Below are 14,088 nucleotides of genomic sequence, written 5' to 3' on the forward strand. Positions count from 1 at the left end.
CTGGGATGTGGAGTGGACATGAGAGTTAGATGGGAGAAATACAGGACTTGGAGGCAGTGCAGCGTTCCCGGGGTGGGTGGTGGGAAGGTGGGTGTGGAGACAGGACGAGGCTGAATGCAGGGCAAGAAAGCTCTCAAGGACACTCGCTGAGACAAGTGGGAAGGGTGATGGTGTTAGCTGGAAATGCCATTTCTGCTCGTGCTTCTACCCACTAAAGCACCGGTTCTGTCCCTGCTCAGGGCAGCAGTGTGCAGAGGAGAGGTCTCCAACCTCGGCACTGCCCCGCTCCAGCCGAGAACGGATCGGGGACGCGGCACGGCCAAGTCCCGGCACCTCGCAGCGGCCGAGGAGCCCGGCGGAGCCCGGCGGAGCCCGGCGGAGCCGCCGCTCGGGGCCGCGCACGGTGCGCGGCCGGTCCCCGCCCCACCTGCGCCGGCCGGGGGACCCGGACAGGGCCGGGGGCTCCCCCCGACACCCGGGCGGGACCGGGCAGGGCCGGGGGCTCCTCCCGACACCCGGAGAGGGCTAGGGCTCCCGCCGACACCCGGGTGGGACCGGGCAAGGCTGGGGCTCCCCCCGACACCCGGGCTGGGCGGGGCGGGGCGGGGGGCGGTGCGGCCCCGCCGCGCGTGGGAGCGGAGCGGCGCGGGGCGGGCGGCGGCGGCGGCGCTTTGTCCTGCCCACACACACACACAGACACACAGACACAGGCAGCGCAGCCGGGCGGGAGCCGGCAACATGGCCGGGCCGGCGGGGGGGCTGCCCGGCGCCGCGCTGCCCGGCTAGCGCCCAGGGGCCCGGCGCAGCCGGTGGGGCGGGGGCGGCGCCGGCGCCCCCCCCGTCCCGCCGCCGCCACCGCCCGGTCCCGGCCCCGGTCCCGGCCCCGGCCGCCGCCGCGCCCCGCCGGGAAGATGAGGTGAGTGCGGGCGGGGATGCGCCGAGCGCCGGGGCAGGGCGGCCGCGGAGCTGCCGGCGGAGGGGTGGGGGCACCTCGGGTCCCCGCGGTGGTGTCACGGCGTGGGGGTGGGGATTTCCTGTGCGAGTGCAAGGCGGAGGAGAGGTTAAGCAATGCGGCGCTTCCTAGTCCTTCACCGGATGGATAGTACGGGTGGGTGGTGACGTTTTTGGCATGTTTGACTGTCAGTGCTTAAGTCCATCTGACAGATTATCCGGTGGTTACAGAAGGCTGTGAGCGCCTGTGAAACTGCTGGGCTGGGCAGCCGGGATGTGCCCGGTGCTGCTCTGCCCTAATGCCGGGATGTGTCCGGTGCTGCCGGGCCCTAATGCGGGGATGTGCCCGGTGCTATTCTGCCCTAATGCCGGGATGTGCCCGGTGCTATTCTGCCCTAATGCCGGGATGTGCCCGGTGCTATTCTGCCCTAATGCGGGGATGTGCCCGGTGCTATTCTGCCCTAATGCCGGGATGTGCCCGGTGTTATTCTGCCCTAATGCGGGGATGTGCCCGGTGCTGCTCTGCCCTAATGCCGGGATGTGCCCGGTGCTGCTCTGCCCTAATGCCGGGATGTGCCCGGTGTTATTCTGCCCTAATGCCGGGATGTGCCCGGTGCTGCTCTGCCCTAATGCCGGGATGTGCCCGGTGTTATTCTGCCCTAATGCCGGGATGTGCCCGGTGTTATTCTGCCCTAATGCGGGGATGTGCCCGGTGTTATTCTGCCCTAATGCCGGGATGTGCCCGGTGTTATTCTGCCCTAATGCGGGGATGTGCCCGGTGTTATTCTGCCCTAATGCCGGGATGTGCCCGGTGTTATTCTGCCCTAATGCCGGGATGTGCCCGGTGTTATTCTGCCCTAATGCCGGGATGTGCCCGGTGTTATTCTGCCCTAATGCCGGGATGTGCCCGGTGCTGCCGGGCCCCGCAGCCCGGGGGGACGGCGAGGGCTTCGCCGGGCGAAGGACTCCCGGTCGGGGAGAGCGGTGTGCGAGGAAGGGAACGAGGAATTCACCGGAGAAGCGGAGATGGGATATTTCTCAAGAGCATCCAGCATGGGCCGTGCCGGATCTCCCTCTCCTCAGGCAGCGGGTGCTACAGCTCGTAGTTTTCCCGAGGTCAGTTTGTCAATAGTGAACAGGAAGGGCTAAAAAGCCCCACCAAACCAATTTCCTGATGGAAGGATGGAGGGGAAATGTTATTTGGTTTGGTTTATGTTCGTGCAAACCTCTCTTTGCTCATTTATTCGAGTTCACTTGAGCTGTCAGTTTCTTGGAGCAACCGAACCCCCTGATTCATCTTTAATACTAGTGAATTTTTCCACTTAATAATTATCTTTAGCAAAGCAAAATTGCTTTGGGAAAGCTTAAAAATGGAAATAACTGTTTGAAGCCAGATATCTTTCTGTGGTGCCTGGTTCCTGAATTGCAGGGTTGGCAATGCTCCTAGCAAGTGCAGTGGGAGTCCAGAAAAGCCTTTGCCTGCATTTACAGTTACATTTACTCCTGGCATTATCATGTGTGTTGAAGACTTGGAGCTGCATGGATTTTTATTTTTTTTTTTTTGTTGCCATTTACATTACCATTAATTTTTCTCACTTGCTTAAAATTGCATTCTTGGGGAGGGCCAAAAGCACACAATTCCTGCTGTGTCATGTGTCTCTGATCTCCACACAAAAGGTGTGTCTGCATCAGTCTCACCTGGTCTGATCAGAATGAGAGTCAGACACCTCTGTGAGAAGTCACCAAACACAACAGATGCTGGGGAAGTTTTCCCTTGCTCCCTCCTGCTCGCTAAGCAGCCCAGTTGGGAGGACTCTTGCCCCATGAAGAAAGGTTGCTAGAGCTCTCCCCAGGAGGAAGGAAAGTTAACTTACTGCCATAAGCCCATCTTTCAACCCAAAGAGGCACTATGGGCAGTTTGGAAGGCTGCAGTGATGCTGGGTTTCTGCCATTGAAGATGTTCTGCTCCACATGAACCTCCACATTTGGTGGCTGCACTTTTTGCTGGAAGAGGGAATAAGGGAGAGACCCACCACGACAGACTGTGAATAAAGGTATCATAATGTACCCAAGGTAATCCTCACCAGGCGAGATAGGGCACTCGAAGAGGTCAGCCACAGGGTGTTTTGGAAGGGAAAAGCAGCTGAACTCCAGGAGAGGCTCCAGAACTTCCCCATATCCTCACTTTTAACAATGATGGAGGGGGTGCTTCTCTAGGTTGCACTCCCCAGCTGCCTCTGCTCTACGTGAGGCAGCCAGAGCTGGTCTGGGTGTGCTGCTGGGCATGGCCTCGTGCAGCTGCCCTTTCCTGCCTTCCCCACACAACACTTGGCATCTGCAGGTGGATCACACTTAAAGTAGTATTTTGTTATAAATACCACTGCTTCTTAATGTACAGTATTATTTTGTTGGATTTTTTTTAATGAATTCCTGTTTTTAAAGGCTTCCATTAGATTTTTTTCCCTTGCATGTACAGACATTACTGAATAGCTTGTACTTGTCAGTAAATATATGTCTATAAATCACCTAAAACCTTTTCCAATAACAATTCTTGTTTAATAAATACAGGCTGTATAATTCCAAAATACCCTGGCAGGCTATATAATCATTTAATAAAAACCACCTTGAAACATTTGCTTAGCCATGTGTGCTTTATTTATATCTCTCTTTTTGTGGTGAATAGATTACAGTGCTGTTCTTTGCACTATTGCATTTATGTGATGGTTTCCGTTTTTTGATAATTCTTTATGCCTTAGCTTCAAAGATATGAAGTGTGTGAATAGTGGGTGTAGCAGACACCTTAGTAATAAAACCAATTATAATAGATGTTCTGCCTCAAAAATGGATTAGGATCCCTGTGTGGAAAATATTAAAGTGCAGAGGTGTTATTATTTTTTAATACACAAAAATACTGCTTTACTACAACAAATGTAGCAGTTATTTGACAGCAGATATTCTTTTATTCTTAGAAGTAACAGAATTAGCTCATGTTTGGGAAAATATCTATGAATATCACTGTAGGTGAAAATAAAATTTTTACATTCTGTCAACAGAGGTATAACCTGTAATTTCTTAAGTCATACCTGTAATTTATAAGGCATCTGTGTTTCAGTGGTCCCTATGTTTAAAAATAAAATGCAGACTTAGCATTTTGGGTGTATCCCTGAAGAAATCCATCTCTCTCTTTGCCATGGCTGTAGTGAGTGTACATTTGCTCTCTGTGCTGTGCTCCTGAGACAATGATGGGGGGGGAACCACCCACTTTAAGCACTTAGTTTTTTTCTAAGCAGAACATGCAGTTAATATCTGGAGATAGAACCAGCCTCTAAACAGGATTATTCAGATTAATAATCCTTACTCTTTTGTGATAGCACATGCTTTAATCCAAGCCAAAGTAATGAGTTCAGCACAGAAATTATGGGGGGAAATGGTGTCACTGAGCACCTTAAAGTTTAGCTAAAGCCAGCCTTTTTGTTCTGAGTTTTTTATAAAAAGCTATCAACTGGAAATCTGAAAAATATTTTGTATCTAGCTCTAATTTAAATGTATGGAGAAACATGTTGAGAAAAGGAGGACTAAATATTTATACCTTCCGGTTTTAATAACAGGAAGTTATATACATTATACTTCTTAATCCTTTTGTTTTCAGACATAAACAAGCAAAGTCTTTACATTTATACCAATAAACACAATGTATTGAGCATTTCAGTGTCCTCCCCATTTTTTTTCATTAAGCAGTTCATGATATAACTCAAGAGTCTTGCCAGTTCTTGCATGTGGGGTAACTGGAGTTGTATGTATGCAGTGTTATTTTCTAACTTTTCTCTCTTTACCATTTCTTTCTGTTTGCATCTGTAAAAAGAAAGAACATTATGTTTTTATTTATAATGTCATCAAAACTGGGATTACCAACCTCACTTACTGGTGGACTTTGTAGCTCAGTGTTTTCAGTAGAAAAGCAGGAGCACACCCTGAGATGGACAATAAAATTGAGCTGGCTATAAAATATCATTTAACCTTGTCACTTAGTAACTGATTTCTGAGCTGGAGCAATATGCCTGTAACTTAACTAATTTTTGTTTAATTCAAAGGCTCTGTCCTGCCATGTTCTGACTCCTGCTGTGTGTTGTGGCATCGTGGTGTGTGTGATTGTGGGTTCCTGGGGTCAGCTGGGAGCTGTCAGATCACCTCCACAGCCCTGCCTTTGGGTGTGTTTAGGTTTGCAGCCCTTCAAGCTGAACCTGTGCCACGCAGTTCTGCCAGCATCTCTTGACAGGAAAACACTCAGCCCTTGGCCTGTCATGGTTTGGTCAGCAAAATCCCAAGTGTGGGCGCTTAGGCTGCTGGCAGAAAATTGCTTTTGTTACCTCAGCCTTGATCTTTAGAGGGCTAGGTAAGCTCCAGCTGTAGACAAACTCATGGTCAGGAGATTTTGGAGCTCTACTGAAGGTTGTACCACGCTGACTGTGGCCAAGTAAAGGCAGCAGTGGTCCGTTGGGAACAGGCAACACTGGGTTTCCGTCAGCATACCCTGACTGCCAGGCTGTGGAACAGGCAGGCCAGCTGTGCCTCTTTCATACTGCTTTTCTGTATACTTCCAACTTTTTTTCCCCCTCTCTAAAATAAAGCATAGATCCTGGATATCTTTTTGTGCATTCCCTCATTTTTTGGGTATTTTGTCTTGTATTTTGTAGTGGTATAAGGCTGAGGCTGAGGATAATCTTTCAAATGTGCACAGGTCTGTTTAACTCAGTGCTGTGGGTTTGTGTGGTGTGTCCCTTCTGTCTGTCCTGAGTCACTCAGACCATGTTAAACAGCAGATACAGAGCAGCTTCATTAAAGTGTGTCACAATTAAAGGTGTCTGCATAGTCTGCCTGCACTTGGCTGCCTACTTCTTTGGGCAGTACAGTACTCCTCTCTTTTGAAGTATTTTAGGTTAAATATTTGTATTTCTTATAAGAAATCATAAAAATCTTTCCAAAGTGCAAACACAATTCAGTTTCAAATAAGTTCCTGTATCTTGCAAGTTTTGGGATTTCTTTCCTTTTTCTTGCTATGTCACAGTTTTGCTCAGTTCTGAGCACTATGTAGGGAGCAGTATGGAACCTCTTTAGAAAATATTTCTAAAACTGTTGCCAAAATGAAATTAATTATAACTAATTCTTAATCCTAATAATTACGGAATTAAAATAAGTTGAAATAATACAAATTGAATGAGCTGTAGGTTTTCTTTTTTGAGAAGGTTATTTATAAATATTTCAGGGTTCTTTGTGGAATCAGAACCACAGTATTATCTCATCCACTCTTTATTTACATTTAAGAACATCTCAGTGATGTTTTGGTATTGTCCTTTACTGCAGTAGGTAAGCAGCAAAAGCTGCCCCAGCTGTACATTGGTATTGCCCCCACATATTTTTTGTTTTCTTCACAGTCATTGCAGAACTCTAGGGATCCACAGTGCTTCCCCTCCTTTTTCTTAGCCTTTTGGCCTGGACTCAGTTTCTCAGGAGCAGGGAGGAGAGGTGGATAACTGTGCCACCATTGTCTGGGCCCACTGTTCGCCCTCAGGCAGATTTCATCTGCAGTCACCTACCCAAGACTTCCATTTCATCTGCTTTTTGATCTAATGTGCCATAATGAGGGGAAACAACCAAAACCCACCGTGGCACACTTGATGGGTAAAGCCCTTGTCCCTGTCTCAGTGCAGTCCTGATGGGGCCCAGGGAGGAGGTGCCAGGCCTCCAGACACGCTGCCAGGGTGCAAGTCACGGCAGCACACAGCCTTGCTTGGGTTACTCTGCCTTGTTCCTAATTAGCCCACGAGAAGTTTGCAGGGTAAGGGCAGGTTGTTTCCCAGTATCTGGGTGGTGGGACATCTCTATCCTGCGCTGTAGGAAGCTCGTGGTTCGTCTGGCACGTTTTTCCTGTGACAGCTCTGGGTTCATGGGTGTGTGTGCACATCACCCAGTAACACTCAAAGTGTGCTTCAGTCCACATCGTGACCCTGTGAAACTGAAAACAGTTTAATTATTTCCCCCCCATTTCTGGTGTATTTAACATCTCACTCTTCCTGTGAGACTTTGCATTTTTGCATTGAGCAAATGCTTGGAGTATTATTGTCGGTCTTTCCAAAACTATTCATCGTTTGAGAGCTGTAGAAGCATTAAGGACATCTATCTTTATTTGAGGAGACAGAGTGGGCAAGTCATTACCAAAAATTTGAGCGTGGAAATCTTCACATTTCTGACTATCCAGAGTGCCATTCTGTAATGCCACAACAACTAGTGAAGCATTACATTTCACTGGATATTTCACAGTCCTAAAGTCATAGAGACATGTGGCTGCCAGAAACCTTTGACTTTCCTTCTTGATGCAGGCGTTCAAGCCTTACATTTGTTTCAAGTTCAGTGTTAGTTTATACACTATAGTTGGGAACTCTCCTGAGTTGCCATTCTTGTTCTCCTCAGCTGTGGAAGTTTAGCCACTTGTGGTTTGGCAGGATGAGCTGGATCATGAAGTTTTTACATAGAAAAACAGAAGAAAAGAAAATTCACTTTGCATATGCAAAGGGTGTGTGTAAAAGGTAGGTTATGGCAATGCTCCCTGACACCAGAAATGCTCAAGAAACCATTTCTTCAGGGAATGCTATTACTACAAATTAAAGTATTTCTTTTACTGAGATGCTGCTCCTGATCTTCCTCTTGTGCTCTGCAGACCCTTCTACTGCAGGCTCCCTAGTGCTTTAAGGTACAAACTGTATAGCCTAGCTGTTGGTATGGATGAGCATTTTCTAACTACTAACCATGCTCCCTGTCCAAAAAAGGTATTTTTCACCTGAGTTCATAATGGAGTTGTTTTTACCTGCCCTGAGTTATAGGTACTGTTTATCAGGAATTAAACACCTTGCTTAAACCACTGAACCTCCTTCCCTGATTGAATTTCCTGTGGGCTTTCATGTGATCACCTTCCCAGTCAGCACTGGGGCTGGACCTGTTTTGTAGAATCACAGAATGGTTTGGGTTGGAAGGGACTTTAAAAATCACTCCAACAGGTGCCATCTTTCCTGTGCTGGGGACCCCAGAGCTGGATGCAACCCTGCAGGTGGGCTAGAACGAAGAAGAGAGGCAGAATCACCTCCCTCTACCTGCTGGCCAACCCTTCCTTGATGCAGCTCAGGATTCAGTTGGTTTTCTGGGCTGTGAGCACACATTGCTGATTTGTTCTGTGGAAGCTCCTGCCATTGAGTTCGATCTCATTTAGGTGAGCAGTTCATTCCCCAGGCAGTAGGTGTCATTCCTGCAACTTGAGATCTCACAGTTGTATTTCTGTCTTTCTTCAGCTTCACATAGGTGTCAGGATGGATAGACATCTTTTTCTGTGAAAAAAGAGTAAAAGAGAGAGAGAAAAAAAAAAAAGCAAGCTGTGTAGTACTGTGACTCGTACTGTGCCACGGGTGCAGGGAGATGCTCCAGCAGTTCGTGTTTCTGCAGCAAGGCTTCTCAGGCCCAGTCCTTGTTGTTGGGATGAGCTCCATGGTGCAGGCATGCTGTACTTCCTGGGCTGGTCTGCAGCTGCTAAATCTCTTAACCTTTTGGGCATCATTGCTTTATCTGCTGGAGGATGACAATTCTTACCTGAGAGGGAATTAAGATGATTAAGTAGCCGGGTCTCAGTCTAGCACAGGATTTAAGGCTTAAGTTTGGTCCTGTTGAAATCCTTGCTTTGCTAGATTGGAGTCTCCTGTTCAAAAAGCATTTCTGAGGATGACAACCATCTTTGTAGTAAATGCTAATTGTTACAGCAAAATTCATTGTGTATTGCCATCCATTCATTCCTTCCTCCCCCTTCTTCTTTTCCCATTCCCATCATTCGCTGCTTCTTAGCATGTGTGTAGCTTCCTTCCTTTATCCCTGTCAGTAAGCCACTCCCTCAGTAATGAGGAGAGCTAGAAAATACAGTGAAATGGCATTAACAAGAAGCAGGGTCGTGGCCACCATAATCCCTTTAATTGCATGCTGAATGCTTTTCTTCCCAGGGCTGTGCACGGTTCAGGAGCTTGGCTGCAGCGATGTTCCGAGGGTGTGTGTTTGCATGCAACAGGAACGGCTAAACACAGCCAGGGCTGCTGAATGCTCGTGAGGAAAGGATGGCTTAAATAAGTAAATTCAAGTGTGAAAGCTGTAATTGGAAATGTCTGTTACATGTGTGCTGGATGAGTAGGAATATGTCCTCAGCACTCAGCAGACTAGCACTGCTCCACTCATGGTTCGCAGTCCAGAGGACATCAAATGAGAGGCCAAAAAATGGCTACAAACATTTTCAAATTCAGAAACAAGGCAGTTTAAAATCATCCCCATATGCACATATTTCGTGCAGTTTGTATGTGTGTACCTATTCCTGTTAGCTTCTTACTGTTCTTATTACACACTTAAAATATTTTGATACTAAAATTATTTTATTACATGGCTTTGCTTTGTCTGTCATTCTATTTCCCACCTGCCAAACAGTAGTGGGATTTGAGATAATCTGTGAATTTCTTTTTGAAAAGGATTTGTGATTTAAAATGAGAGAAATACCGGACAAGTATATTTTGACAGAATGAGGTAACTTTAATATTATGACTTCGTCATGAATTGGTATTGAGTGCTGCAACACATTTGCATGCTAATCTTTCTTTTAATTAACTAAATATATCACCTAGGTGAATGTAAGTCAGTTTTTGATCCCACAGCTGTTATGTTGAAAAGTAAGGGTTGTGTCATCCAAATAAAGCAGTCTTCTCAGGTAATTAATTTCTTTGACTATTCAATAAGTAGAAAAGAGAAAAATATGGACTTGAGTTCATTTTCCTGTATGTTCATGTTCATGTTATCTGTATGCTTAATAAAATGTCCTTTATCTGTCCCTGTCTGTCATTTTGCTTGTCTGGTAGTAAGACCCATCTTTAAGAAGGAACAAGGAGTTACATCTCTTCATCACACTTTGGCACGTGCAGTATTGTCCATTGGAGGTGCTGCTTTGTCAGCTGTCACCAAAGTGATCCACAGCTCACAACACCAGCTCAGGTTCCACTGGTAGCTCAGTGTTGCGATGGATCCTCCCAGAGCCTGACCTGCTGCCTCTTGGCTTTGTGTTTATTTGTTTTAATTGGTGCTGAACTGTCAGAAGTTCGTTCACAGCATATGGAATCACACACAGCTGTCTCTAAGGCTGCTGTGGCGAGGGGTGATGCCCAGGGATGTCTGGTTCATCACACACCCAGGAGCAGTCCAGAGGCACTTGCCTGTACCTGCAAGTCAGCCTGGAGCCATCAGCCTCCATCCTTGGGGATTTCAGCTGCCCACACCTCGTGCTGGAGGCAGGGAGAAGGCCAGCTGATGCCACGGCATTAAGGCCCTAATCTTGAAAGGACTTGTACACATTCTTGGCCTTATTACTGGGAACAGCATCCTTGATGTTTGTGAACCTAATGGTCCTTGTGGTGAGACCGCTGACCGTAATAAATTTAAGTATATGTGCAAGTATTGAAGGGGTTGGGGTCTCATGGAGCAGTGAAGGCTTTCTTCTTTATTCGAGGGCAGAACTCAGCAGGGGAAATTTGTAGCTTTTAGGAGGGGAGACAAAAGTGATTCCTTTTCTCTGTATGGAAGTCCTCACCTTTAACATATACAAATAGGAATATAAGTATCTTGTTTGAAATATCCCCCACACCCCCAATGAACAATGATTACCTGAAGACCTGAAGTCAGTAAGTCAAAAACAACGCCAGCCCTTAGGGGAGCAGAGGAGGTGGGCAGGTACAAGGAGCAGGTTTGCTAGGAAATAGTGTGGAGGGCTGGGAAAGCCAGAGCCATCCTGTGGGGCAGGTGATGTGGGTCCTTCCCTTTCAGGGGTTCACAAGCAAAAATGGAAATAAGAAGGGAACAGAAAGAGGGTCAGTGTGTTTAGTGTAGCTGAGGAGTGTGTGTATCTTGCTGGGGGGGTCCCTCAGGGCTTGTTTTGACCCCAGGGAATGCCTCCTCATTTATATATTCCTCAAGATGTGACACAAGGGTGAACTGCAAGGGTCTGCTTGTCTCTTCTGTCTTGGCTTGCTAAACAGAAATAGGGCTGGAACTGCATGACTGCAACCCTTTACAGGAGCTTAAAAAACCTGAGCCAGCATACTATTTTAAAATTTCATGGTATTAAATATGAGACTGTTACAGAAATAGCAGAGGGGACACTGAGCCAGCAAGCTAGGGAGTGTGGAAGCAAGTTTGTAAGAGCAATAAAGGCACACAAGGACAATTCTCAAGCTATGAAATGTGTTCAGAGGTGTGCAGGGTGAATGGCTTGTGTGTGCATTTAGATGTTACTGCTGTCCTGAGTACTGGCACAGGTCTGGTTTAGTCAGTTCTCCCAGTTTCCAGCTGGCTCAGTCTCCTGAATCTGTTTCCCAAGGAGCTGTGTAAATGTCTGTCAGCACCACACCGGTGGGGGTGGAAGAGAAGGCTGTGATGCCCCAGAAGGCAGCAGGTCAGCCCGAGTGGAAATGATGCTCCATGTCTGACCCTCCTTGCAGTGCTGATTTCATCCTTGCAAGAGCTCACATTCAGATCACTGCATGGTCTGATTAACCCAGTGATTTGCTAAGGACTTCCATGCTAAATTGCTAAGAGAATAGTCCTTTTTCCTCATCCAGGAATGCTTTCTGTGATCTCCAGTCTCTGATCTCTTTGTCACTTTGGTCAAAGTCTGTCACTGCAACCTTAGTTGCACCCTGATGCCAGCTGTCATCTGTTGTTGCTATCAGGCCTCTTCATCATCCTTTTGCTTCAGAGGTTTGGACGCCTTTTGTAACCCTTAAAAGATGATAATCCTGAGTGGACGCTGCAAAACAAACAACACAGCTAAATGTTCCCTGAAAAAATATTTAAAGGTATGCCTGGGTATTAAAGGTTAAGCCTGTCCTTGCTAGAGCCCTTGTCTTCTATTCGAATGCAGTGGGATTATAATCTAATATCAGTTTCGATCTCTGATTCCCCAACACCCATCTCAGTATGATAGGCCTGAACTGCAGTTCAGTTTCACAGATGGTACCTGCATCACAGAAAATATTAGATGACTCGTGCCCTAAATACGACAGAGTGCATTTGCCTACACATCTGTGTGTACAGAAAAATCTCTTTAATGGTAAAAAGCATAGTCACGTAAGAGCAATGTTAAGGGAGTTTGCTAGAAGACTCAGTGGTGACTTTTTAAGTGTTGGAGCAGGGTAAGCAAAATGAGAAGACCTCAAAGCTGTGAATAAACATGGCAACTCAATTTAACATGTCTGCCTAAAGAAGCAGGCTTTTATGATTTTTTTTGTTATTTTATTACAAACAAGAACTTTGATAACTGCTGTGTTTTCCCAACAGTAAAAAACATGTCAAATATTTTCGTGACCTGCTATTTAAAAACTAACCACATCAAATGCTTCAGCTTCCTTGAGGATTGTCTCATTTTCCTTCAGGACATGGATTTCTCATGGCCCATCGACATCTGTTCAGCTCTTGCAGTGCAGGAGGATGAAGTGAAGACTTCCAGGGTCTGATTTTCTCTCCAGCCTCTGGGCACCAGAGGAACTTTAGTGAAGACAGAGACAGGGGAGAGCCTTCATGGGGACTGAGCATGCAGCAGCCCTGGCAGTGTGTCCTCAGTGGGATACACAGCTTCGAGTCCCCCTTTCCTGGGGGGTGAATTCACTGGCAGCTCAAAACTGTTGACTGTGGGGGGAATTTTTGCAGCCCCTCCTCAGGTTTTTGCTGTCTAGTCTAAAGCTGTCTGAACAAGGATTTGAAGGAAAACTAATCCAAATCACCAAAAATATGAATGTAAAGTAAATTAGGTAAACTAAATTAAACCATTGTATATATCATCTGATTCAGCATTCAAGTGACCTTAATTGTGTTAAGCTTAATTCACATCAAAGTAAATTATTCTAAATATGAAATAGGGTTGATTTAATTAATAATGTGTCTGCAGGGATCTAATGTGGTTTGATTCATTACAGAAATGTTAATTCAGATTACCTTCCTAGAGTTTTCTCATGTAGATACACCTTACAGGACAGTTTATTAGTTAGTCCTAAACTGGTGTAGTTGTGTGTTCTCCCTTGGCTGTAGAAGGACCTTCCTTCCCACTGCTCTCCTCTTGTGGCAGTTCATGGGCACTTTGTTGTGGGATGTTTTGTTAATTTGTTAGGACATTCATCGGTTTTCTGTTGGCTTAGTCACCTTTTCACCTGATTTGTGGCTGCATGGTTCTCCACAGGGTGAAGACAGGAGTGTGAATGTGTGATCAAGGTGGAGAGGGTGGGACCTCACTCCAGGTCACCCCTTTGTGCAAGAGACACCCTGCTTCCACCCACACTGTTGGGGTACACAGCACATGGACAGAAGAAATGAGCTTTGCTGGAGTTGCTTAAAGTCACATGCCACCGATTTTGATTTTCTTGGTGTTTAGGTACAACTGTGATGTATTGCTTGGCTTTGGCTTGTACTCTTTCACTCTGGCTTTTTGTCTCCTTTGTGCCTCAGTAGTACTACAGAGCATGTGGCTTCTGAGCAGCCTCACCGGGTAGCTCATGCCCTCAATACACACAAGCTCTACTGACCCACTTTCTGACTGCTTTTCTTTCTTTTCTCTTGGTGGCCTTGAAGTTCTGTGAGTGTATTGTTTGGTGTGTGATTACTAAGGGAATGGACACACCATAATTGTGAAATGGGACAGCTGGAGTGGCTGAGACGTGCAAGTCTTCGTGTAGGGTGTTTGTAAGGATGGACTTTTGTTTTCAAAGAATTGTGTGAAACAGTGCTGTGATTCAAGTATAAAACTTGAACTGAAGCACCTGATCATTTTCAACAATTTGCCAAGTTGAAAATACTTGAAAGACTTGAGGAGAGGAATGGATGGTAAATACAAACTAGATACAGCAAAGATTATCTAATTCCATAACTTGGGTTTTTTTCCTTTATTTATTTCTTTCTCTGAATAGGAGTAAACTGGTATTTGAAGAATAGAGAAGTTCTCCAAAACATGTCCTGAACTTTAACAAGAACCCTAACTTTGATGCAAAACCCTCTGAACTTTGGAAAGTGAGGTGAAATATA

At 46.2% G+C, this 14,088-nt stretch overlaps 1 protein-coding gene across 1 annotated transcript in view; it reads left to right on the forward strand.

Moving 5' to 3' along the window:
* The first annotated feature begins 834 nt into the window (after positions 1–834).
* Positions 835–14,088, forward strand: part of EVL (Enah/Vasp-like) — a 142,777-nt gene continuing 129,523 nt past the window's right edge. The window contains exon 1 of the mRNA XM_088058007.1: positions 835–916. Within this exon, the coding sequence (XP_087914133.1) occupies positions 912–916 (5 nt within the window). The 5' untranslated portion in view covers positions 835–911. The remainder of the gene's footprint in view (positions 917–14,088) is intronic.

The sequence above is a fragment of the Pseudopodoces humilis genome, chromosome 7 (assembly GCF_049639895.1).
Source record: "Pseudopodoces humilis isolate 2021_Gansu_Grassland_sample_001 chromosome 7, ASM4963989v1, whole genome shotgun sequence".
NCBI classification, from domain to species: Eukaryota; Metazoa; Chordata; class Aves; order Passeriformes; family Paridae; genus Pseudopodoces; species Pseudopodoces humilis.